Consider the following 22,481-nt stretch of genomic DNA (forward strand, 5'->3'; position numbering starts at 1 on the left):
TACCTTTCTGTCTCTCTCCACCTGTGTCTATCTTCTGTTTGTTTATCTCTCTTTCCCTATGTCTCGCTTTACCTGTCTGTCTCTCTCTACCTGTCTATATGTGTCTCTCCACCTACTGTCTATATTTCTGTCTCTCTCTCTCTCTCTCTCTCTCTCTCTCTCTCTCTGTACCTTTCTGTCTCTCTCCACCTGTGTCTATCTTCTGTTTGTTTATCTCTCTTTCCCTATGTCTTGCTTTACCTGTCTGTCTCTCTCTACCTGTCTATATGTGTCTCTCCACCTACTGTCTATATTTCTGTCTCTCTCTCTCTCTCTCTCTCTCTCCACCTGTGTCTCTCTTCTGTTTGTACTTGTCTGTTTATCTCTCGTTCCCTATGTCTCGCTTTACCTGTCTGTCTCTCTCTACCTGTCTATATGTGTCTCTCCACCTACTGTCTATATTTCTGTCTACCTTTTTGTCTCTCGCCATCTGTGTCTACCTCTCTTTGCCTGTCTCTCTACCTGTCTGTACCTTTCTATCTGTCTGACTGTATCTGTATGTCTTTCTCTCTCTACTTGTCTATCCGTGTCTGTCTTTATCTCTCACTACTGCGTGTATACGTCTCACTACCCGTCTGTCTGTATCTCTCCACCTGTGTCTATCTTTTTACCTGTTCGTAACTGTCTGTCCCTCTCTCTCTACCTGTGTCTACCTTTCTTTACCCGTCCGTCTCTCTTTACCTGTCTATGCTTGTTTATTTGTCTCTATCTACCCATGTCTATATCTGTCTTCTTTTTTCTGCTGCCTGTCTGTCTCATGCTTCCTATGTCTACCTGTCTTGCCCTGTCCGTGTCTCTCCATCTGTCAGTATCTTTCTATCTTACTGTGTCTATCTGACTATAAGTGTATGTCTTTTTCTCTCTACCTGTCTATCTGCATGCTTCTTAACCTGTATGTCCATCTACCTGTCTTTCTGCATGTGTTTATCTCTCACACTACCAGTCTCTCTTGAGCTCTCTCTATATCTGTGTTTCTGTACCTTTTTATACTCTCTACCTGTCTATACCTTTCAGTCTGTCTCAGTAGGTATCTGTCTTTATCTCTTTCTATCTTCGTTCATTTCCTCAGTCTCTTTCGCTCTCGTAGCCTATCACTCTATGCGGTCATGTTAATGAATGCCCTCTTGAGTGGGTTACTCGCTGATTTGGTTTAGGTCAGTTTAATGGAATCCATCGTGAAGATAAAGTGTTGCCTGTTGTGTTCTGACACATATGCTTTTGTCTTTGTGTTCACAGCGAGTACATCAACGGAACAAGGTAAGATAAAACCCACAAATGGAAACCCTAAGCTGAAATAAATCTGTTTGTAACAGTAATGATGCCTGTCATTATACTAGAAAATATCTATGTAAATGTGCATGAGCGTGTTCCTAGATATTCTTGTGACATGGTTCAAATCATGTTCTTTGCCATTTGAAATGTATCGTATCATTATGCTGTATCATTTAAATGTGGATTCATTGACATTTTGTAGCTGTGTGACTGACACGCGGGTTCCTCTAAAAATCATGACGCCGGTGGTCATCACGGTCTTTGTATTGGCACTTTACCTTCATGCACAGCAGGTGGAGTCTACTGCCAGACTGGACTTTCTGTGGAAGTTACAGGTGTGATGGTTTTTTGTTTGTTTTTACTGATGCTAATCTTTTCTGAAAGTCTATTAAAACTTGATTTTCTATTAAGATATTTTACTGTACTTGCCTATCTGTTGCACTTATTTCATTGTACAGTTTGTCAAAGAGCTTATGAAAATCACCACCAACAGCAAGTGTTGACATTCTAATCATCTGTCTTCAAAGGCCACGGAGGAGAAAGAGGAGATGGAGGAACTTCAGGCCTACAACCGTCGACTTCTTCACAACATCTTGCCCAAAGATGTGGCCGCACACTTCCTGGCCCGCGAGCGGAGGAACGACGAGCTGTATTATCAGTCGTGTGAATGTGTGGCTGTCATGTTCGCTTCCATTAGCAACTTTTCAGAGTTCTATGTAGAACTGGAGGCCAACAACGAAGGTGTGGAGTGCTTGAGACTACTCAACGAGATCATCGCTGATTTCGATGAGGTAGAGAGGATCTTCGAGAAACTTACGAATTTTATAGAGTTAGACTAGATGTACAAAGTACACTACCATTCAGAAGTTTACGGACACTTTCTTATTCTTCCCACATTTTGGAATAATAGTAAACTTGTCAAATCTATGGACTGACACCAGTGTTGGGTGTAACTAGTTACTAAGTAATGAGTTACTGTAATTTAATTACATTTCCCTTGAAAAAGTAAAGTAAGGGATTACTCAAATTTTTTCTGTAATTTAATTAGTTACTTCTTACTGATGTAATTAAACTAAATACTTTGTGTAATATATGTGTGTGCAATAGTGGAATTGACATCAAAATTCAAAGTCTAACTTTAAAATCTGTGCTTTAATGTATAATTCTCACATTTGTAATACTTTGGTCAGTTAATAATATTACTTTATGTAGTTTTATATTATTTATTTGAATGAATATGAGCCGTTTCATGGCAATCCTTGAATCACTTAACTAATCAAGGTTGCTGTAGGATATAGAAAGTAATTAGTAATAAGTAATTAAATACTTTTTGGAGAGAGTAATTTGTACTGTAATCTAACTACGCTATTGAATATGTAATTAGGAACTAGTAATTAATTACTTTTTCCAAGTAACTTGCCCAACACTGACTGACACAGCTATAATGTGGGGATTATGCATATAGAATAAATCAAAATGATGTTATATTTTTGCATTTTCAAAGTAAGAAATTTTACTCTTGGCATTTTATGAACAAGCTTCTTGAGGTATTACCCAGAGATGCTTTTGAAATAAGAATTTTGCATCTATTTTGGGTTTATTGGCTGGGTTTTATCTTCATCATTTGGTCCATGGCATCCATTTCAAAAACATAAATAAAAATAAAGCTTTGTAATCAATGAAATGAATACGTACATAGGTAAGGTGTAATATTCATATGTATTTCAAACATTCAGACATGCAGTACAATATGCCTTTATATCAAAACACTATGAAAAACATTACAGTCAAGTGACCTGCATTTGCATAACTTTTCGAACAGTTTGCATTTTTACAAACGTAGATGTTTAAAACCCTTTCTCCTCTGGATAGAATCCACCATCTTTGTTTATTTTGCTCGCAGATCATTAGTGAGGATCAGTTCCGTCAGCTGGAAAAGATCAAGACGATCGGCAGCACATACATGGCCGCATCTGGGCTTAATGACTCCACCTACGATAAGGCGGGAAGGTCACACATTCGCGCTCTGGCCGACTATGCCATGCGCCTCATGGACCAGATGAAGTACATCAATGAGCACTCTTTCAATAACTTCAAAATGAAGATAGGTAAGAATCAGGCTTAGCCATCTTCTACAGCCCTGCATGGGACATTTCAGAAGAAACCAATGCAATTCAACGTAATGTTGGCATGCGTTTTTCATAAGGGTCATTTTATATTGGATCATTACATTAATATGTTATTTTTTATTCATTCGTTTTTAAAGAGTCTCGAGCGATGCCCAGAGGCTTCATTTGTTTAAAATTTATGTGCTTTAATGGTGTTCGTAACGTTGTAAAATGCTTTACAAACAAATTAAATGAACTCATAATGGTTCATAAATGGTCCTCCTGTAGGTCTCAACATGGGCCCCGTCGTGGCCGGTGTCATAGGCGCACGTAAACCGCAATATGACATATGGGGGAATACTGTGAACGTAGCCAGCAGGATGGACAGCACTGGGGTACCTGAAAGAATACAGGTGAGATACATACTGGTTTGTACTGGATAGATACTTCACGAACATAATTGTTACCATATAGCATACTGAGATGTACACATAATACATATGAAAAATCCACTAAGTCACATTGTGTCTTTCTGTATTAGGTCACAACTGACCTCTACCAGGTTCTCAACTCCTACAACTACACACTGGAGTGCAGAGGGGTTGTTAAAGTCAAGGGCAAAGGAGAAATGACAACCTATTTCCTGAACGGAGGACCCAACAACAGTTAACACTCAGCATCTGATATTCAGAACATGTTTGAGACGATACAAATGAAGAGACTTCAGAGGCTGAGCCAGGCTGTTGAGCGTCAACTTGCTGGACCAATCAGAATAGGATGCGTTCAGAAACAGCCCATACCTGGTGTTTTAGCGTTAGTCCTTTTGCACATTGAGACCTCCCGTAGGACTAACGGAGGGCTTTGTCCCCCCTTATTTAAGGTACGGAACAGCTCGGAAAGATGGATCATCCTCAGAGACCAAAGAAACAGGAATCTCAAGGAATACAAAGCAGATTTTATCAAATCATTCTTCGGTTGCCAAAAGGCGTCGGGGCTTCTGAGCATGGATCCAAATGAAAACTGCACGACTACACTGAAGCCTATATACCTGTAAAACACAGCTGTTTTATGTGTATATAATCCATCGGTGTATGTAAAGAGTCCTGTTCATACAGTCCTGTTGTGTTCAACACTATCTAGGTAGGTAGAGATGTCACAATAAGCTAACACATGGGTAGATGGTTACGGTGGACACAGCAGCGCTACAAACCCTTTACGGTTACCCAAACTTTACTACGGCGACTGTGGTTGTTACTGGTAAGGAAACTGAAGATGACAGTATTACGGTTTCTTCAGAGTCGAGATCTAGACTGCTTCATGGCGTGTCACACGTTTGCATTCAGACTCGCACAACCGCACACAAACAATCTGCTACACTGACACGGGACACTTTTGTGGCTGTTTTTGTATTCTGAACATTTTATATTTTGATTCTGAAAGCCAAACTGTTAAAACTATTTTAGAGTATATATTTTGTACATTAATATATTAGAAGGATCTCTATAAACACCTATATGTGTGCGCTCGCTACACACACGCTCCTAGTGGAACGCTACAACCTACATATTTTTAACACAGGGGAAGGTGTCTGTAAATGATTTTTCACCCTTTGTCTCAGCATCCATTTGGGGAAGAAAATAAGCTGGCCTTGTAACCAAGAAGAATACGTTTGGCTTTTCTCCAAAAAAGGTTTCTGTGTTCTGTGAAGTACGCTACAATGTAATTCCGAGTCGAAAATGGATTTGCCGAAGGTGAAATGGCAAGTGAGTGTTTCAGAACAGCCACAGTCGTTAAAGCTTGGCAAACACATCTGCAAATATTGATTTTAGTCTCGCGTTGGACAAGTTTTGTTTCTCTAGGGATATGCCATTTTTGCACTGCGGATTGACCAGCATTCCCTTCCCTCTCAGATCACTCTTGGTGGTATGACCCAATGAATGTCCATTTTCTCCAATGAGGCCTTTGTATGTAAAGGAGCGCTTATACACAAATGCATACTTCTTAAAGTGAGATATACATTTTTTACATTTTAGTTCATCACTGTAAACATTGCAAAGTACTTTCGGGTTACAATATGATGTGCTGGATCTGTAATATTCTGCATATGCCTGTCTCAAGCGTGTGCTATCATAACTAAATTATATTTGGTCCATTCACCTCGGTCTATATTTTCGTCAGGTCAGTGCCGTTATCTTGCCATTTATTTTCAAATAAAAATCGGATTGAATGTTTTTATGTCTTGTCTTCATACAATGTAATACGGCCTTGAATGCTAGGCGGTACTTTAAGTTAAAAATGAAAGGCGTGTCATTTCTGTGCCACTAGCTGCAAATAGAACGACAAAACTTGTGACCCGTCACAAATTCATGCCATTGGTCTGTATGCTGATGCAAATAAACAGTTATATATTGAGTGTTTACATTTTTCAGGGGAAATCAACTTAAAAATGTCTTGTTGACAAAGTTGCATTTTAAAGGGGATTGAAAAGAGGATTTTAACTCCCGAGTCCCGAGATGAAATGAAAAGATACGTCAGATTTACTTTAATTCTCTGTGTCATTCAAACTACAGAAGGAGGTTCAAGATTTCAAATAATTACAAATATTTTATTCTGTGGAATATTGACATTTTCTATTCCAGTTGTAGAATTGTCCAATTCTGTAGATCTTGGGTTGTCTTTGCTTACTTGCCATGTCAAAATGCAATGTTTTTCTTTTACATTCAAATAAACCACTATAATGTTGAACTGTATGCATGTAGTTTTAAGTATGAATGCAGTTGCAAGGCATCATTTTATTATTTTTATTAAGGCCTACTATACAGTTTTCTGGAATTCTTTTTTTGTTGATAATTTTAGTCATTTAATTTGTTGGTAATTTAAATCTATTGACATACGAACGGCTTTTACACGAGTGTTACGACAACTGCAAGGCAGTTCTTATACGGCAAACTCTTTATATTGCCTTTATAATGTACCCTTTTGTGCGAGGTGAGATGATGCGTTGCAATAAATGTCCAGTGGGTGGCAGCAATGCGCCTTGGATTGACGTCTTTAGTCAAAATAACAGGTTTATTTTAATGTGCTGCTCAGGTTTCTTACGCAAATAGCTGCACGGTAAATATATTAAAATAATATAGGCTAACGAGTCAAATAACGATATTATTATACTGTTTCTGTTTATTTGAACCAAAGAACGGCTGTCTTTACACAGTACCCCTGATTGTAGAGATTTCATTTTCGTCACTTTAAAAGCAATGTGGGAACAAAGAAAAGAAACCCAACAGAGAGGCTGTCTGGCTATCCAAGCATGTTATAATTCACATAATTTCAGTACACTTTCCCCGCTGGCTAATTTGACCTTTTTTAATCTCAAAAATGTGCCCATGAAATGGCTCTTGTGATAAAGACGTCTGATTGCACTTGAATTCGGTCTCTGCGTGTGTCCGATCCGGTCAGTTTGACTGACTGAAGCGGTTTATAACGCATTAAAGAAAAGGCCATTGTGTTGGGCGTGAGAATTGAATCTCATTGACATTAAAAACAGCCTAATGGCCAAATGATTTGGGTTTGATCCAGCAGACCAAAGGGTTGCAAAAACCTGAGGCGACTCACGCAAGATAATCAAAATCAAAGGGACAAACTCTCAACATCATTTCTCAGCCTAATGGTGCACGGTAGTGTACGGAACTATAAAATTAGATCAGAGGTGAACATAACAAGCTTAGAAAAAATGACATCAATTACAAAGGAAATGTGGGAAATGTACAGGCTTTGGCAGCTGTAATTTTCGCATTCACTGCCTCACCTGGAACATTAGTTTCATTAGTCGCGATTCTATGGGCCAAATGACTTCTAATAACCGTCATCATCGCAGCTGTTAGGATTTAACAATGGTGGTGGCAATAACGTGCCCGAATTATTTCATTGCTTGATGACGTTTGCATTTTCGTCAATAATAAACGTATATCAAAATGTTATTTTAGGAGGGTCCGTGTATCTTTTGGCCATTTGTTTTTCAGTTTGAACTTGAACAAACGGGAGTGAGAAAACGGCGCCATTTTCGTTTTTCGTTCATCAAAAAAAAACCGGAAAAACGAGAATTCGGCTTTTTTTCGTTTTCAATTTAACGTTTAAAAAACGAATAAACAACTTGAAAACTAGTTTCTCACATGTGGGCGGTATGAAACGCCCCCTTCCGCTGACTGGCAAATCAAAGGTCAGTAAGCGACGTCTTCGGTTGTCCCTCGGTTCCGAATAAATAGTCCTCCGCTGCTGTACAGAAAGTATGTTTCATTGCTCACATTAAACAACCGTCCACAAACCGTACAGGGCAGATTATAGACTGGACTTTCTTCTGTTACCTAGAGCATTACATTTAAATATTTATATCACAAATATTAATGTAGTTCGCATCCGCATCTTTCTAGCTCACCAGGGTTAAATCTGCGTGGCAAAGCTGCGCGAGACACTGGACCACACAAAGCGGATTCATATAATGAAATATTGCAAAGTTTATTGTAAATAGTTTATCAATGTAGGTCATTCTCTTTTTAAAATTCGTGTTCCCCTTATAATCTTAAATTAAAATCCGAAAATGCATTTCCTTCCTGTAATGACTATTCATTTTAAATGACGTATGTTAGACGGCTTGGGCGGAGCATCCGTTAACTCCTCCCATTCGACTGTCAGTATACTGCCGGTTTCATTTCAAAAAGCAACAGCTGTTTTATACATACAATCAAATCGCAGAGAAAGGCGAAAGCCACGCCCACTATTTTTCACATTAGAAATTCCCTTTCACCCTGAAATGCGTCAAAATACGGAAGTAAAAACGACCGCAACTTCTGGTTCACGGGGACTTTAACGTAGCAATAGATCTTGGCTAAGCTCTCGATGTCTTCACCTGGTTTAGTAGTCAAATGTCCATAGATCCTCCTAAATATTACACACATCACCTTTAAGACAGTTTTGAACAAGAAGTATAGTGCAATATGACTTTATACTCAAGTCTCAAAGTTTTTACAAAACCACCATACATGTCTGCAGTCTCTTCTGGTTCAGGCAAATAAAGACAAGAGACTGTATATTTATACAAATTTAAGAATTTTACTGATGGTTTTGTAACAGAGCTTCAGTGTTGAATACAAACACACTGGCCCAGTTACACCTAACCTTAACTAACTGCTCAAGAGTGAAGGATCTTATGATCAAAGTTGGATGTTCTCTTTAAAATGCAAAGATGAACCATTCGGAGAAAAAGTGACCGCTTCTAAGGTCTTTAAAAGCATGCTGGCCCTTAAACTGTCAATCAACTGTACAACATGTCATTGGCATTATGAAAACAAAACCAGCCAGGTGAACAGAAACAGAATAAAAACATCTCCATTTACACACTTGCAGAATTCTGTACCACATGGGCAGAAAACAGACACATTAATAAAGGCAGCATACACTCTAGCTGCGGCTTTGGGGCAAAAGTGTGATTCTATTTCCCTCAAAACCCACAGCATTCATTTGCAGGAAACACACCTGCAGGCAGCAAGGACATGCGTGATAAATAACACATCTGAATATGCTTTCAGGGCGAAGACATTTGACTAATGACATCGAAAAGACTGTGACTCTGAAATTAGGCGTACATGTAAAAGTCTATGACATAAAACCGCCAGTACCTGGGTTTGTGCAGGTGTATGTACTGTGCAGTATTATGTTTCGTGTAGGCAGTCTTAAAAACACCTTGCATATAAGCTGGCTTCAACATTCATAATAAAAACAATGATAAAATGTGTACAAATGGTCTACAATAATAAATAGGAAAACAGCTCGCCCAGTGAGAAAAAGAATTCTGTTATCACTTACTCACTCATATACCTGCATGACTTAAATGTTAACAGAATTTTATTTTTTTTCTGATGCCAAATAAAACAAACTCTTTACCATCAAAATAATGTATATTAATTTTGTTTAAATATTTCAAACATGAAACTATTTTTGCAAGCTTCAGAACCGTTTATAGTCATTTCTTTACCGTTGACCTGAACTGGATGTGAAAACTCAGAAAACAGAAACGCAAGACTGAAATGCAAAACCTGTGCAAACTCATTCTGTGAATGAGCTCTTTTTCTTTAAGATTGGCGAAGTGACAGTTTCAGATGAGAGTTCTGTAGTCTTAGTTCATAGGTGTCAAACGTTGTAGTCCGGAGCTTTCCCCTGCGGTTGTCTCAGGTGGATCTGCAGTGTAATGAACGCTCCCACTGTCACATGGAAGAGGATCTGCCACATGTTACGAAGTTCATACAGATACATGTTACACAGGCAGATCATAGCGAAGGACAGGAATGACTTGATGTTCCTCCACACCGAGTAGAAGGCAAACAGGTAACACTAGAGAGAGAAACACAAGAGAAAAAGTGGTTTAGTAGAAAAAGTGGCTTGGTGTATTCTGGCTTCTGGGTTTTCACTTTTTCTCCACAAGCTGCCTGAATTGAGACTCAATTGAGAAACTCTTCACCCTATATCCTATATGCATGGTTACAGTCGATATCAAGTCAAAATCAATAGTAACATTGATGCTTGCCTTAGCAAGTATCACTAATAAAAAGCATCAACAATATCGGCTGGCAGGGCAACGCGCTTTCAATTCTTCAGATTTCGCTTTTACACGACAGTGAGAATTGTGTGATGTATTAGCATTGGACGGTCAGACAGAGATGGAGAGCAGAGGAAATGAAACCTGGCAGATCGACAATAACTTACAGTCCGACCGCCGTCACTTACCTGATACAAACATGCCGCAGTCCCCAGAAAGAAAGCAATTACGTAATTAAAATCTTCATCTTCGTTCTGCAGATGAAGCAAAAAGAGGGAAGACAGGATGCTGCGTTAAGGAGGGAACAAATTACAACAGGAAGCCCTGCGCTAAACCGGATAAATTACATAGTGTCAAGATGTGATGGTTCACTTATCAGTGCAATATACAAAGCAATGCAAAAACAATTTTATTTATGGAAGAGGAAAACACATTACATCTAAGTGCACTGCCTGACAAAATTATTCATGAGTACGGCTGCTACGCATTAGACATAATTGATTACATTACAATGGCGTATTTACTTTTAAAAGTAATGTTTGGTCCAATATGTTAAATAATCAATAAATAATTCATCCATAAAGTCCAACATAAAGTGATGTGTTGGGTACAGCAAGAATTAGAATTATTATTAGTGCATGATTTAGTTGACCTGTAATACGCTTTCGATTGCGTGGACTCCCCTCAGTAAATTGAGAGCTCCGCACAGGACGCTTAAGACGCAGGTGACGATACCCGCCAGCGTTACGGGCTCCAGCATATGAATAGGACCTGTTTAAAAGGAAAACACAATTAAACAATGTGAAGTGCCTGTTTTTTATAATATGATGCTGTCATGTTCTGTGTCGCTGCTACTTGCCCAAGTTACAGTAAGAGCCCACCCACAAGTCTCTATGACATTCCGGTCTCTAGATATGACTCAGGACAAGAGGTGGACAGTAGTGAAGTATTTTAAAAATGAAGAGTTGTGTTCCAAAATTAGATAACTCCGTTCAAAAAAAATAAAAAATCATGTTTTTTTTATTGTGCATTCCAATTAAAGAGATAGTTCAACCAAAAATGAAAAGTCTGTCATCATTTACTTACCTCGAGTTGTTCCAAATCTGTATAAATGTCTATCTTCTGATGAACACAGAGAAATATATTTGGAATAATGCTTAAATATTGAGTAAAAAAATAGATTTTTAATGAACCTAGATTTTTTATGTAATGTAAAAAGACAAGTGATTATGATATAATGTAGTGAAGTAAAAAGTATGAAATATGCTTTATAATAGTGATCGACTGATATGGGTTTTTAATAGCTGATACAATAATAAAAAAGCACTGTGGCCAATAAGAGGCCAATATAACACAAATACAATTAGACAAACAGAAAATTGGTGAAACTAAATAAACAATTATTTTGTATTTCGTGGCTAGTTAGTAGCATGTGGCTTAGCATCAAAACAGACTTCAAACCATGAATTGGTGCACACTCTTTTAAAAGTCGATTACCGATCATTTTTTTCAAACACATTGCCCAGCCCTATGACCCATTTAACAAATTGTTAATTTAATACAATTATTATATAATAAAATGTTGATATAAATGAATATGAATATAAATGGATTAAATTTAAAAATATATATATTATTAGCCACTAGCCAAATCGATCAACAAACACACAGAGGTTAGCTTCGGGTCAGGCGCGTGTGTCTGATGAAACCGTCTATAATGTAGTCAAGTAACATGTTTCCAAAGTAAAACACTGATAAAGTACAGATACTTGGAAATGTACTTGAGAGTTAACAATCTTCTCCACTGTCCACCTTTGCTCAGGTCCCTCTTTCATTTAAGTCCATAATTTGCCTTTTTTATCACCCACCCCGTAAAAAAAATAGGTCTGATCACTTAGGAAAGTAAAAGCAAACCTCTCATCATTAAGCCACATGATCTGAGGTTTAGGTCCAAGGCACAACGACGTAGGATGAATTTGAATCTTTTTTTAGATTAAGGGGACTCAAAAGCATATTGATCAACAAATCCATTACAGTGCAACTGTGGAAATCAAAGTCTTAGGCAATGCTTACAAGATCAACAAAAATGTGTTTAACAACCAAACGTTTTCATCTTTATTACGAAGAGACCATGTCTGATAAAATGTATAGATAGACAGGTACTAAGGTTGGGATGTGTTGCAAGTCAGGAAAATTAGGTTAACCACTTCCATAAGAAACGTGGGTAGAGTCTAGCAAGGAAAAGAACTTAAATGATCATGTTCAAACCTTTGAACAAAATGAGACATAAACGCTTGGACACAGACAGTGTTCCTTACCTATGCCTTTATATTTAGACTGCTTGTCTTGTGAGAAGCCGTTGATTGATCCAATGTCCTCTGCGGACAGCTGATAGGGAGGCCGTAGCTTGATCTCAGTTTGCATGTCGGCCAGGTTAATCTTTGTGGAGAGGGAACGTGGGCTGTTGTAACGTTGCTTGGTTTTTCGTATGAAATTATCTGTGAAAACCATAGAAACAGCACACTGAGTAAATGCTTCAATCACGACACGGCCTGTTTAAAAAAAAAACGAATCATTCTGATTGCAAGAGATTCTGGCATTTCTGTTTTTTTCAGATGTTCACAGATCAAGTGATGATTTGAAGAGATCATGATGACAGTGAGTGTGATTGAGGCTGTCTATCCTATAAACTCACCAAACTCGATGAAAGAGAACGGTCTCAAAGCGCTGTTGATCCTCTTTTTGTCATATGTAACAATGAACTCCCGCTGAAGTTCATCCAAGAAGCTGAAGGCCAAGACATTAGGATAGTTTTCTGTGCAAACCATCAGGTACCCCACTCCAAGAGAGCTTGTGAAACTATAGAAAGCAACACAATTTACTATTTTAAAAAGTATCCTTTTATCAACATAATACTGATTGACAGTGATTTTTAGCACCTATTGCAACCGAATTCAAGTCTGATGAATTCAGACCTTAGAGATGAGAACAGGACTATTTTCACTTAGGACAGAGTCACAAAATCGCTTTGTTTTACACTTATTCTTTGGATCTGTATGTTCACTGAACTCTCTTTGAACAGACTTTGCTTTTCTTTGTACTCTGTTTCAGCTTATAGAAATGTAACATCATTGTCATTGTGTCTCTCCATGTTAACGCCTGTTTGGAGATGAAACAATCCACTACGTCACACTCTAGAGAGAGAGCTGACTCATGTCTGCCTACTTGTGAAGTTTGCAGTGATGAATAGCAGCCGTCTGGAAATGGTCCCCCGTGTCCTCCAATGCAATGAATCTAAATTAGGCCTCAATCAAAGGGAACTTCACATTTTTCATCAGACATGTTGCCAGCTTGGTTTTTGTTTGATGTTTTGACTCAAGTAAAAGCTCTGTCATAATTTACTCACCGTCATGTAATTCCAAACTCGTATGATGTGTCGTAATTGGCCACATGACACACAACCAATAGAGAACCAATATTTGACACCAATATTTAAACATAAACAAACACTAATGAGATTTGAAAGCTGTGACTGAGGGCATTTGTGAAAGCCCTAAATCTCATTCTGTTTTTCGTACAAATATTGTGTGTTGAATGGAAATGAGCAAACGGTAAAGTCTCCCTGTGTTTCACAGAAAAAAATACTATGGTTTTGAATTGGTGTGAAGGTGAGTAAATGTTAACGGGATTTTAACGCTCGTTCGAGATTTTTATTAACTTTGAGTTCACAATGTCTGATTCGGTTGTTTTAGCTCTTAACATGCCATTTCAAGCATTCTGACTTCTTTACACTGTTGAACGTGCTGGCTTCTCATGCTTAACATGGTCAACTTGTTAAAAACCAAGTTGGACGTATGATGTAGTATTTCTGTGCTTGATACACTCCCCCAGTACTCCAACTTGTTCCAGAAAGTTTTTTCTATCGGATCCCCTGTTTCGTAACAGGGATCCTACTCTTTTTATTGGGCAATTCTCCAGGAAAAGCAAGGCCACGGCAAGGCGAAAGAAATAGCCCGCCCACGTGCCAAACAATGAGCGATAGGAAGACCCGCTTATCAAGATTGGCTGCGCTGTGGGCCTGCAGCTTGTTACTCTTGCAATAGTGAGAGAAGTTGTGTGTTTGTTTGTTCACGGTGGATATAACGCTGGATTTGGAGATCGTTTGAAACTGATAGATGGCGCGGTCCCAGTGCTAAAAGATGCCGGACATGAACTGCACGCGGTAAGTCAAACTAGGTCATATGTCTGTGTTTTGTTGGCATTCGGCGTGTACGTGCATAATGCACAAAACACGAAGGGATTAATTCGATGATGTATTGTGTGCTCGTGCTGTAGTTCCGTCCCCCTGCCTGCCTCCAACAGCTCGTCTTTTTCCGGAAATAATCGTACAGCTGTATCTCTCTTTAAAAATGTGATCAAACTAAATACTCTTCGAAGATACGACGTATGCAATACTACTCTATAGGTACTCAAGATTAATATGAGATTGGCAGAAACTGCGTGTGTTACCCGATCTTTAAACACACATATAAATTTGGTCATTCCCTGACTTTGTTGGAACACAGTAAACCTGCAAAATGAAATCAGGACAACTACACGTCATACTAAATATGTCAAATTGCCTTTAAGAAAAGTAAGAGTACATTCAGGAAAGTTTAGTAGATTACAAAAAAAACATTTTCATCTTTTAGACTGAAGGCACTGCGTGGTGCATCCATATGTCCCCATACTACTATCCTATTACTTCAGGGTGGTCATACGTGCCAATTTTCCCAGACAAGTCCTGGCCAGGAGTTCGGGTGCATCCTCATCGAGGTTTATTATTTGAGGGTTTGTTTCAGAAAAGCAACCGTTATATTTCAAGGTAAGAATGAAACTGCAATGATTATACGTCTTAAGAGATTGTTTTTAAACTAACAACTGAGAACCTCAGTGACGTATGCGGTGGAGAAACGTGACCCGAAATCCTGGCCAGGACATGTCCGGGAAAATTGGCACGGATGGTCACACTACATTACTCACTTGATATTGTACACGCCAGATCTGAGCGAGCAGCGGTCAGGAAACTGGCTGAGCTTTTTGGAGAGAGCCTTAAGATTTTTCTTAGTCTCCTGAAGTCCTTTATCCTGTTCATGGTCCGTGGAGGCAGAAAGAGGCAGACCATCCCTCACTCTCACCACAGACGCAAACAGGACAACAGACATTTTACACTAAACACAGTGGACACCTGAAGAAAGAAGACAAACATTTGACTTACAGCACATATAATACAACTACAACAGAATATCGTATATGATATAGCAACAGAATAAATATAAACGAACTGGATAAGACGATGCATTATTGTATACAACATTGTGGAAAACTTGGACAGCCCTTTCGATTTAAAGTGTACTTAAAAGTCAGAAACTAAAATAAATTCTATTACATTCGACTCCATACAGAGTGATGAACTGATGATATTCTCCTGGTAAAGCTAAGCTAACAACATTAGCACGTTTGTTGACAGCTGCTAGCTATCAGATCGGTTGAAGGTCTCATGCTCAGATTAAAAACAGAACCTAGTTATACAGGTTTATTTGACTCTTTTAAATTAAAATGAATAAAAGCACACATTGCGTTTATGAGCACTGTAATTACGTGGAGTGGACAGATTTTGCTATAGCAAAGCAGTTAAGTTAGCTTTGTTTGTAGGACTATTGCTGCATGCATCCTCACTTTCGGATGTAATTTACATACCTACTGACAACAGTTCCTTTAAAACATTAAGACATCATCCTCCTTTTCGTGTTATATTGTTAATATACTGTTATTGTCGATGAGCTCTTCCCGCAGGTCTCATCATGGTTTCGCTAACGTTCGACACAACTTCGGCTCAGTTCGTCCAGTCTTCGGATGATTTCGGTTGAGTTTCGCTGTTGTTCGGCTCTGAGGTGGTCTGTGTGACGTAACTTTCGGAAATGGATTATGGGTTTACTGCGCAGAAGCCAATAGCTGTGTCTCGTTTCGTAAGGCTGTGTCCTTGTGTCCTCCATAGGTATCATCCTCTAAAGGATGCGGTATAGGGAGGATTCTCAATTTAGAATTAAACGAGACGTCCTTCGTAGGACATACTGGCAGAAAAGGAAACAGAGAGTACCACGTTGCTATGACAACAAGTTGCACTAGCACACCTGTCAAATTAATTAAAATGATTTCTACATGATTTAAGAGGTAAAAAGTTGGTTACTTTCTACCCTAAACAATGCCAAAAGAGTTAAACAAATGTACAATTTTTGCCTTACTCTTTCAAAACGTTTAAAAATCACTAAACACTTGTAAACCTATTTACTACATATGCCTGCTAAGATTAAAAAACGTGACACAAATTGTAAACTGTTAACATTTAAACACCACATATTTGATTGAATGTGCAGCTGCAACAGCTATTCAAATAACAGACGTTGGCCGACGCAAAGAATTGTGGGTTATCTCTAGCAACGAAGGATACAGCTCATGTATCCTCAGAATTTCTGTTAAAGAAGGTCGAATTTGAAGGGTGCCTCCGGAGAGTCCTACCTGATTTTATGAAACGAGACAGCCTCGATGACGTAGCAGCCTTCGAATGAGACATCTGGAGGACGCAGCCTTACGAAATGAGACACAGCCACTGTATACCAGGGGTCTTCAACCGGGAGTCCGCGGTGGAAATGCAAGGGGTCCGCTAATTACGGTTTACTCACAAGCAACTTTTTGTTAAAAAATAAAGCATGGGTACAGAAACATTACAACCACTGTTCTCTTTAAGCCGCGCGGACTCATTGAAGCTCCCGCGCATTGCAATTTTAACCTGCGTGCATGCAGACAAAAACATCCATTCAGGCAGCGGGAGAAAGCAATGGAAGAAACGTTACATCTGCATCATAAAAACCGGTAGGGTTAGAATCAGTGCATTCTCCGTCTCCCTTCCGATAAAAGTACGCATGAAAGGAGTTGCGTGCAAATAAAGTGCATTCTCATATGTTTCTGAACTTCTGTTCAAATGTGTTAAAGCTGTAAAGTGCTAATTTGACATGAAAATGAAAATGGTTGATGCTGCAAATCCCTTAAAATAATCAAGAAATTTATAAAAACAAAAAGAATACACAGAAAAGTTTTTAGCCTATGTGCAACAATAACATAATAGTGCTAATGTAATGTCCTAACAGAATATTGCTATGACAATAGGGTTGTTTCTATTTAAATAGCTCAGTTTACACATTTAGTATAAGGGGGTCCCTGCTACATTCATCTCTCATCTAAGGGGTCCTTGCCCCGAAAAACGTTGAAGACACCTGCTGTATACAGTAGCCTGCCCTACACACATATACATCATGGGAATTATTATGGGATTTTTAACACCGCATTATTGTGGGCTTTTTAACACCGCTGTGAGGTTAGTATCCTTCGGAATGCATAATACAAAATAAATTAAAACTTTTGTATTTTAGCATCTTCAATGTAGTCACTATTTGTGCAAAAAAACGAACTCTTTGCACTTTATGAATCTGTTTTACAAAGTTTTAAAGACTTCCATTTATTCTGGCCTAATTCATCAATTTAATAACATTGAAAAGTTTTTTAATATAATAAATTAAACATATAGCCTACCTTCAGATCAAAAGGTTTTGACAACCATGAGAAAGTTAAAGACGTTTTGTAAGGTTTTACATATTGTACAATACTGTTAAATACATTGGAAAATATAGGTATCACATGTGTGTATCATTGCATAATTCGCACAAAAAAAAACATTTAAACAGAAACTCAAAGTACACAAACACTGACTTGCATTTTATAATTCTGTCTGTGTCAAGCACAAGAATATGTTGAATCACCATGATCCTTGACCTTGAAAATGGATTGTTCAGCTTCCCCCATAACTGTTTTAATGTTCAACAAGGATGAAACCAAGAGGTGTTCAGCTTAAAGTGACCTCCTGAAACCACTTTCACAGCACCACGAGCCATGCATGAATGACTGACATCCACTACAGACAGGCAGTGTCCAGCTAAGTTTTTAATGCGTGTCAATATGTCAGGAGACATGCTGTCACTCATACTGACAGGATGTGGAGGTATATAATGATCGACCTGAGCTTTGATCAAATCTCTTGAGCAACATACAAAAGAATAAAACATCTAACAATAGGTTTAATATGGGATATACAGTAGATAGATATTGTTCCTCCAAATGGTTGTTTACCCCTTAAGAATTTGTAATATAAATTTTATGGACGATTAAAACTAACAGTAGCATTATGCATTTCGAAGGATGTAACCTCACAGCGGTGTTAAAAAGCACAGACCCAGGACTACTCTAACCAAATCCAATTAAATGTGCAAAATTACCAATTTTGTTTTTGTTATTGCTGAGAAAACATACTGTACATTTTTCCGCTCCTGCTGACATGTCTATGAAACAATGGGGAAAATGAGTTAGTATGGATTTTGTGGCAAGTGCCGCACATCATTTTGATTACTGCTTTCAGAGCGAGAGCGGAGAAAAATCATTATTCCTACAGAAAAGATAATGGGGGTGTATTTACACCATTGACTGCTGGTACTGAGTTTGTTTCAGTTGCTTTATTATTTTCTTGCTGGTGCTATTAATTTTATAGCCGCAGGCAGGAAGGACTGTGCTGAACCAATGGCTCTGAACAGCAAGACTGGAGCAAAGTCTCAAAGCCTCTGGGCACATACCTCTACCTCTAAAGATCGTTCAGAATATGTTCCGTGACATTTGGCATAAACGATTTGGAAAAGTGTCTAGGCTAATGTTACACAACCAAACATCTACACATATGAATAACTTACTCTTAGGCATTTAAAAGGCCAGCAGTTTAATTGTCCAAAAAATTACTAATCCCTTGCATTTTCAATCTGAAGCAGAACACCTGTCTTTAAAGATTTGCTCATTTTTAGATTATGACAGGATGAGAATTATTATACAGAAACTTTTAAGAAAGGCATGATCAAATGACACTTTAGTGTTTGGTGCCACAGATTTATCAAAACATTTTATTTGTTGAGCTCTTCTTGTACCTACTTTGACAGCATAGTTGTTAAAAGAGAGCCGGGGAAGACTAATTTTCTTCTACGTTTTAATAGCGTTGATTTATCGCTGTACTTCTGGAACATCGTTTCTCCATATTTTGTCATTTTTATTTTTTGCCATAAATCCTTACTATTAGTCACCCTTTGTGTTTGTCACTGGGTTTTGCAAATATCCAACCAATAAAAAGTATGAACAAGTGCTTGTCAACTTTGACAACACTGTATTTAATCATTCAAAAAGTACAGTGTTTTTTACATGTTCTGATAAACTGCATATTTTAACATCCGAGGTTTTGGCAGGACAGCGATAATATCCTTCCCATTTTTACTGTGATCATTTCTCCCAGTCTAAAAAAGTTCAAAATTAACTGTATATCTCAAATGTACAATCTCCAAACTTCTATCCTCTGCAGGCTTTCTAACAACATAATCTTTTTTTAAATTCGAAATATTGGGTAAAATCTGTTAAATCTTTATTATAAGTGTGTTTTGCCTGGAAAGAAAAGTTGGAAGTTTAAGTTTATTTAAAATTATAGGGCTATATGTGGACTTACTGCAGAGAATTGTTTACCAGGGCCAAATGGAAAACAAATTAGCTGTCTGCAGGGCACACAAAGTCAGCAAACTAGCCCACATTCGTCCCTTGGTATTGAAGAGCAACAGAGCTTTGTGCAATATGTGCTGAAAATGCTTAACTAGATTTTAACATTTGCTAAAGTAAATGTAAGTGCTGCTTGCCTTTGCAAAACTCGAACTACTATGTTGCCAAAGCTTTCAGCATTTACCATTAGATTGTTGCTTATTGGCAATCCTATAGATATATCTATATAATAAATAATATATACGTTTTTTACCATGATTAAACATTTTACTCATTCTATTCTATCTGGGCATGCTAATAAATATTACAGCCCCACCAACATTTCATGGAAAAGAAGCTGACTACAAGAAATCCAACATTCATGCATTACAAAAGTAATTTCGTCATTGTCAATCCATTCTGTTTTCATTACATTAAAAGTGTACATGGAATGATGTTTTTTAGGGGGGGAAATGTATGCCTTTTATTTTGCATTGTATTCACCAATGCAACTGTACATATGGCTGGGCACAAAAAATGACAAATGCGACAATGACTTCTTGGCATTATTGTGTTAGCCCTCACATTCTCCAAACCTTTGGGATAAGACAAAGCAGAATGTTCTACAACACAATAATTTGATGGAACCAGATGAAGGCATACGACCATTGGCAAGCATTGCAGTAAACGCCAATGAACGAATGAGCTATGTCTCTACAGCACTGGCAGGCAGCAAAAAAAGTTTTCATTTAATCATTTTGGACCATAGTTGACATGTCCATCAATTCTATACAGGCTGCCTGTCCGTCTCCCTCTTTTAAGATCGGCTTTGTGATATGAATTCAATGCCACTTTACCCTTATAGACACAATTTTGAACTTGACTCCATTATCTTGAATATAACTGACATCTACACCTCCTTGGCTCATCATGTTTTATTCAATACTTCTCGTCAGAAATTTTGCAAGGAAATTTAAACCGAATTCCGGTTCTGTGATTTTTTCTGTTCCGTCTCTCGAAGACACATGTAAACAATTCATAATTCGACGACATGAATAGTGAACACCCAAATGGAATGCAAATTACCACGCGCGGTCGCTCTCCTCAATTGGGTTTTGCTTTCCCTGAGAACCTTATTCATAATGAAACGAACCAAGCCTCTGAATTATACAACAAAAGTTAAGCTACAAGAGCATTAAATATGTATACTGCCTCGAGCAGGGAGTTTTTCCGCACAGGGTAGTTCAGTTGCCACCGAGATCGGTAAGGGTAGCGCTATCAGTACGAGAGCCAGCACCTGGCGGACAGCGAGTAAAACAGAACATCCAGCAATGTATCAACCAGTAAGAACTGTGAAATCAGCATCGCTCAACAAGGCTTAAATAAGTCATCTCCCTCCAGCATGAACCAAGATACTAAATCTATCCTATAATGACCTATGGCTCCCATTATCACCTACAGTTTCCATTTGCATGCATATATGAGGAAATGTTCATGTGTATTAGAGATACAGAGTGGCAATGTAAATCAGAAAGAGTGGGAAGTTATAGACTCAGCTGTACAGTACAAATCACATCATAATCTTTGACATAAGCAAAATGTTAATTTACAGTAGGCCAACGTGAATGGACAAAACCGCCAGACATTTTTGGAAACATTCTTTCTGTGGCATTTTCTAGTTTTTCATGTCATTTTATTCTTTCACCATCGACAATGAATTTTAGTACAGTAAAAATAAAAACTTGAATACATGTCCTTGTATTTGCTTTGTTGTCTTTTGGCCCTAGCGTATCCCCAAAAATATTGTCAAAGACGCACTGCACGGTTTGGACAACAGTTATCCAAACATATAAGGCCACAAAGTTGAGCTACAACTTTCTTCAAAACAAAAGCCATGATGTCATACAACAAAAATATTTGCAGATACGATTGTACACATTATTCCTCTTCACTGGAATGGGAGTAACGGCCCACCAGACACATGTACGGGACCCTGGGGAACGAGGGCCCAGTATTGCATAGATTTCAGGTGTAGATTTCAGCAACTGAAGTCACAGTATTTGGGAACAGTTTCACAAAACATCAGAAGAAATAAAAAATAAAATGAAAAGTAAAGTCCGAAGTGGTCTGACGGTTGTACATTACAAACATAAGGGCACAGCTTTATAAAAAATAGCCTTTAGCTGAGGTTTCAAGTCTGTGGCATCAGTGCTGGGATGTCCCTGCCCAAGACACAGTGCAATGATAGGCTCCTCCCATGTACAGGACCACGCCCCCACGGTTAGAGCTCCTCCTTCCGTTTTCCCACTTTCTCCTGGTCCCGGCCCCTGAGCTGTCTCATGAAACCTATGAAACCAGCTTCCTGCAATGCGTAAACATAAGACAATATGAGAATTTTTTTTACTTTTTGTTACACAAAAAGTATTTGGACAATTTTATCTAATAAAATGCCATAAACAAGGTTGGGATAGTTCTAAACTGTTGCCACAGGCTGTTTCTTATTCAGCGTGTTAAAGATGAAAATATTTTTTTCAGTTATTTTAAAAACAAACAGTGTTTATTATTACTACTATATTAAAGCAATAAGGATTTTATAACAGCTAAAGGGCGTTGTTAGGCACGACAGGAAGTGGATAATGTGTATGTGTATAAAAAGGTAATTTCATATGCGTGCGTATCAAGTTTTAATAAAATAAAACACAGCAAATAATGATACTTAGGCAATGTAATGCGGTCAGCAGTTATAAATGGGGGTATTTTATAATGGCTTAGAATGCGGCTCAACCAATCAGAAACGAGGACCAGAACTGACCGTTTTA

General features: G+C 38.2%; 3 protein-coding genes across 4 annotated transcripts in view; 1 reads left to right on the forward strand and 2 right to left on the reverse strand.

The window, feature by feature from the left end:
* Nucleotides 1-6,164, forward strand: part of adcy5 (adenylate cyclase 5) — a 62,517-nt gene extending 56,353 nt beyond the window's left edge. For both annotated transcript variants that reach the window (XM_057335707.1, XM_057335708.1), the window contains exons 16-21: nucleotides 1,276-1,296; nucleotides 1,514-1,646; nucleotides 1,839-2,102; nucleotides 3,215-3,419; nucleotides 3,708-3,832; nucleotides 3,961-6,164. In XM_057335707.1, coding sequence (XP_057191690.1) covers nucleotides 1,276-1,296; nucleotides 1,514-1,646; nucleotides 1,839-2,102; nucleotides 3,215-3,419; nucleotides 3,708-3,832; nucleotides 3,961-4,089 — 877 coding nt within the window. In that variant the 3' untranslated portion in view covers nucleotides 4,090-6,164. The remainder of the gene's footprint in view (nucleotides 1-1,275; nucleotides 1,297-1,513; nucleotides 1,647-1,838; nucleotides 2,103-3,214; nucleotides 3,420-3,707; nucleotides 3,833-3,960) is intronic.
* Nucleotides 6,165-8,503: 2,339 nt separating this feature from the next.
* Nucleotides 8,504-15,893, reverse strand: sec22a (SEC22 homolog A, vesicle trafficking protein). The gene is made up of 7 exons (XM_057336950.1): nucleotides 15,748-15,893; nucleotides 15,031-15,235; nucleotides 12,704-12,867; nucleotides 12,327-12,506; nucleotides 10,661-10,779; nucleotides 10,197-10,262; nucleotides 8,504-9,803 (listed from the first exon to the last, which is right to left on the reverse strand). Exons 2-7 carry the CDS (start codon nucleotides 15,210-15,212, stop codon nucleotides 9,603-9,605), a joined length of 912 nt encoding a protein of 303 aa, XP_057192933.1. The 5' UTR covers nucleotides 15,213-15,235; nucleotides 15,748-15,893; the 3' UTR covers nucleotides 8,504-9,602.
* Nucleotides 15,894-20,089: 4,196 nt separating this feature from the next.
* The window catches only part of pdia5 (protein disulfide isomerase family A, member 5), a 47,274-nt gene continuing 44,882 nt past the window's right edge, over nucleotides 20,090-22,481 (reverse strand). Inside the window, exon 17 of the mRNA XM_057336766.1 lies at nucleotides 20,090-22,024. Within this exon, the coding sequence (XP_057192749.1) occupies nucleotides 21,944-22,024 (81 nt within the window). The 3' untranslated portion in view covers nucleotides 20,090-21,943. The remainder of the gene's footprint in view (nucleotides 22,025-22,481) is intronic.

This window comes from Triplophysa rosa, linkage group LG6 (genome assembly GCF_024868665.1).
Source record: "Triplophysa rosa linkage group LG6, Trosa_1v2, whole genome shotgun sequence".
In the NCBI taxonomy this organism is placed as follows: Eukaryota; Metazoa; Chordata; class Actinopteri; order Cypriniformes; family Nemacheilidae; genus Triplophysa; species Triplophysa rosa.

Coding starts and splice junctions, on each gene's coding strand:
- sec22a (XM_057336950.1), bottom strand. CDS start 15,212: ATGTCTGTTGTCCTGTTTGCGTCTGTGGTGAGAGTGAGGGATGGTCTG. Junction 10,780..12,326: donor GTCTAAATATAAAGGCATAG/GTAAGGAACACT, acceptor CCTTTTAAACAG/GTCCTATTCATATGCTGGAG. Junction 10,263..10,660: donor CAATCGAAAGCGTATTACAG/GTCAACTAAATC, acceptor CTTCATCTGCAG/AACGAAGATGAAGATTTTAA.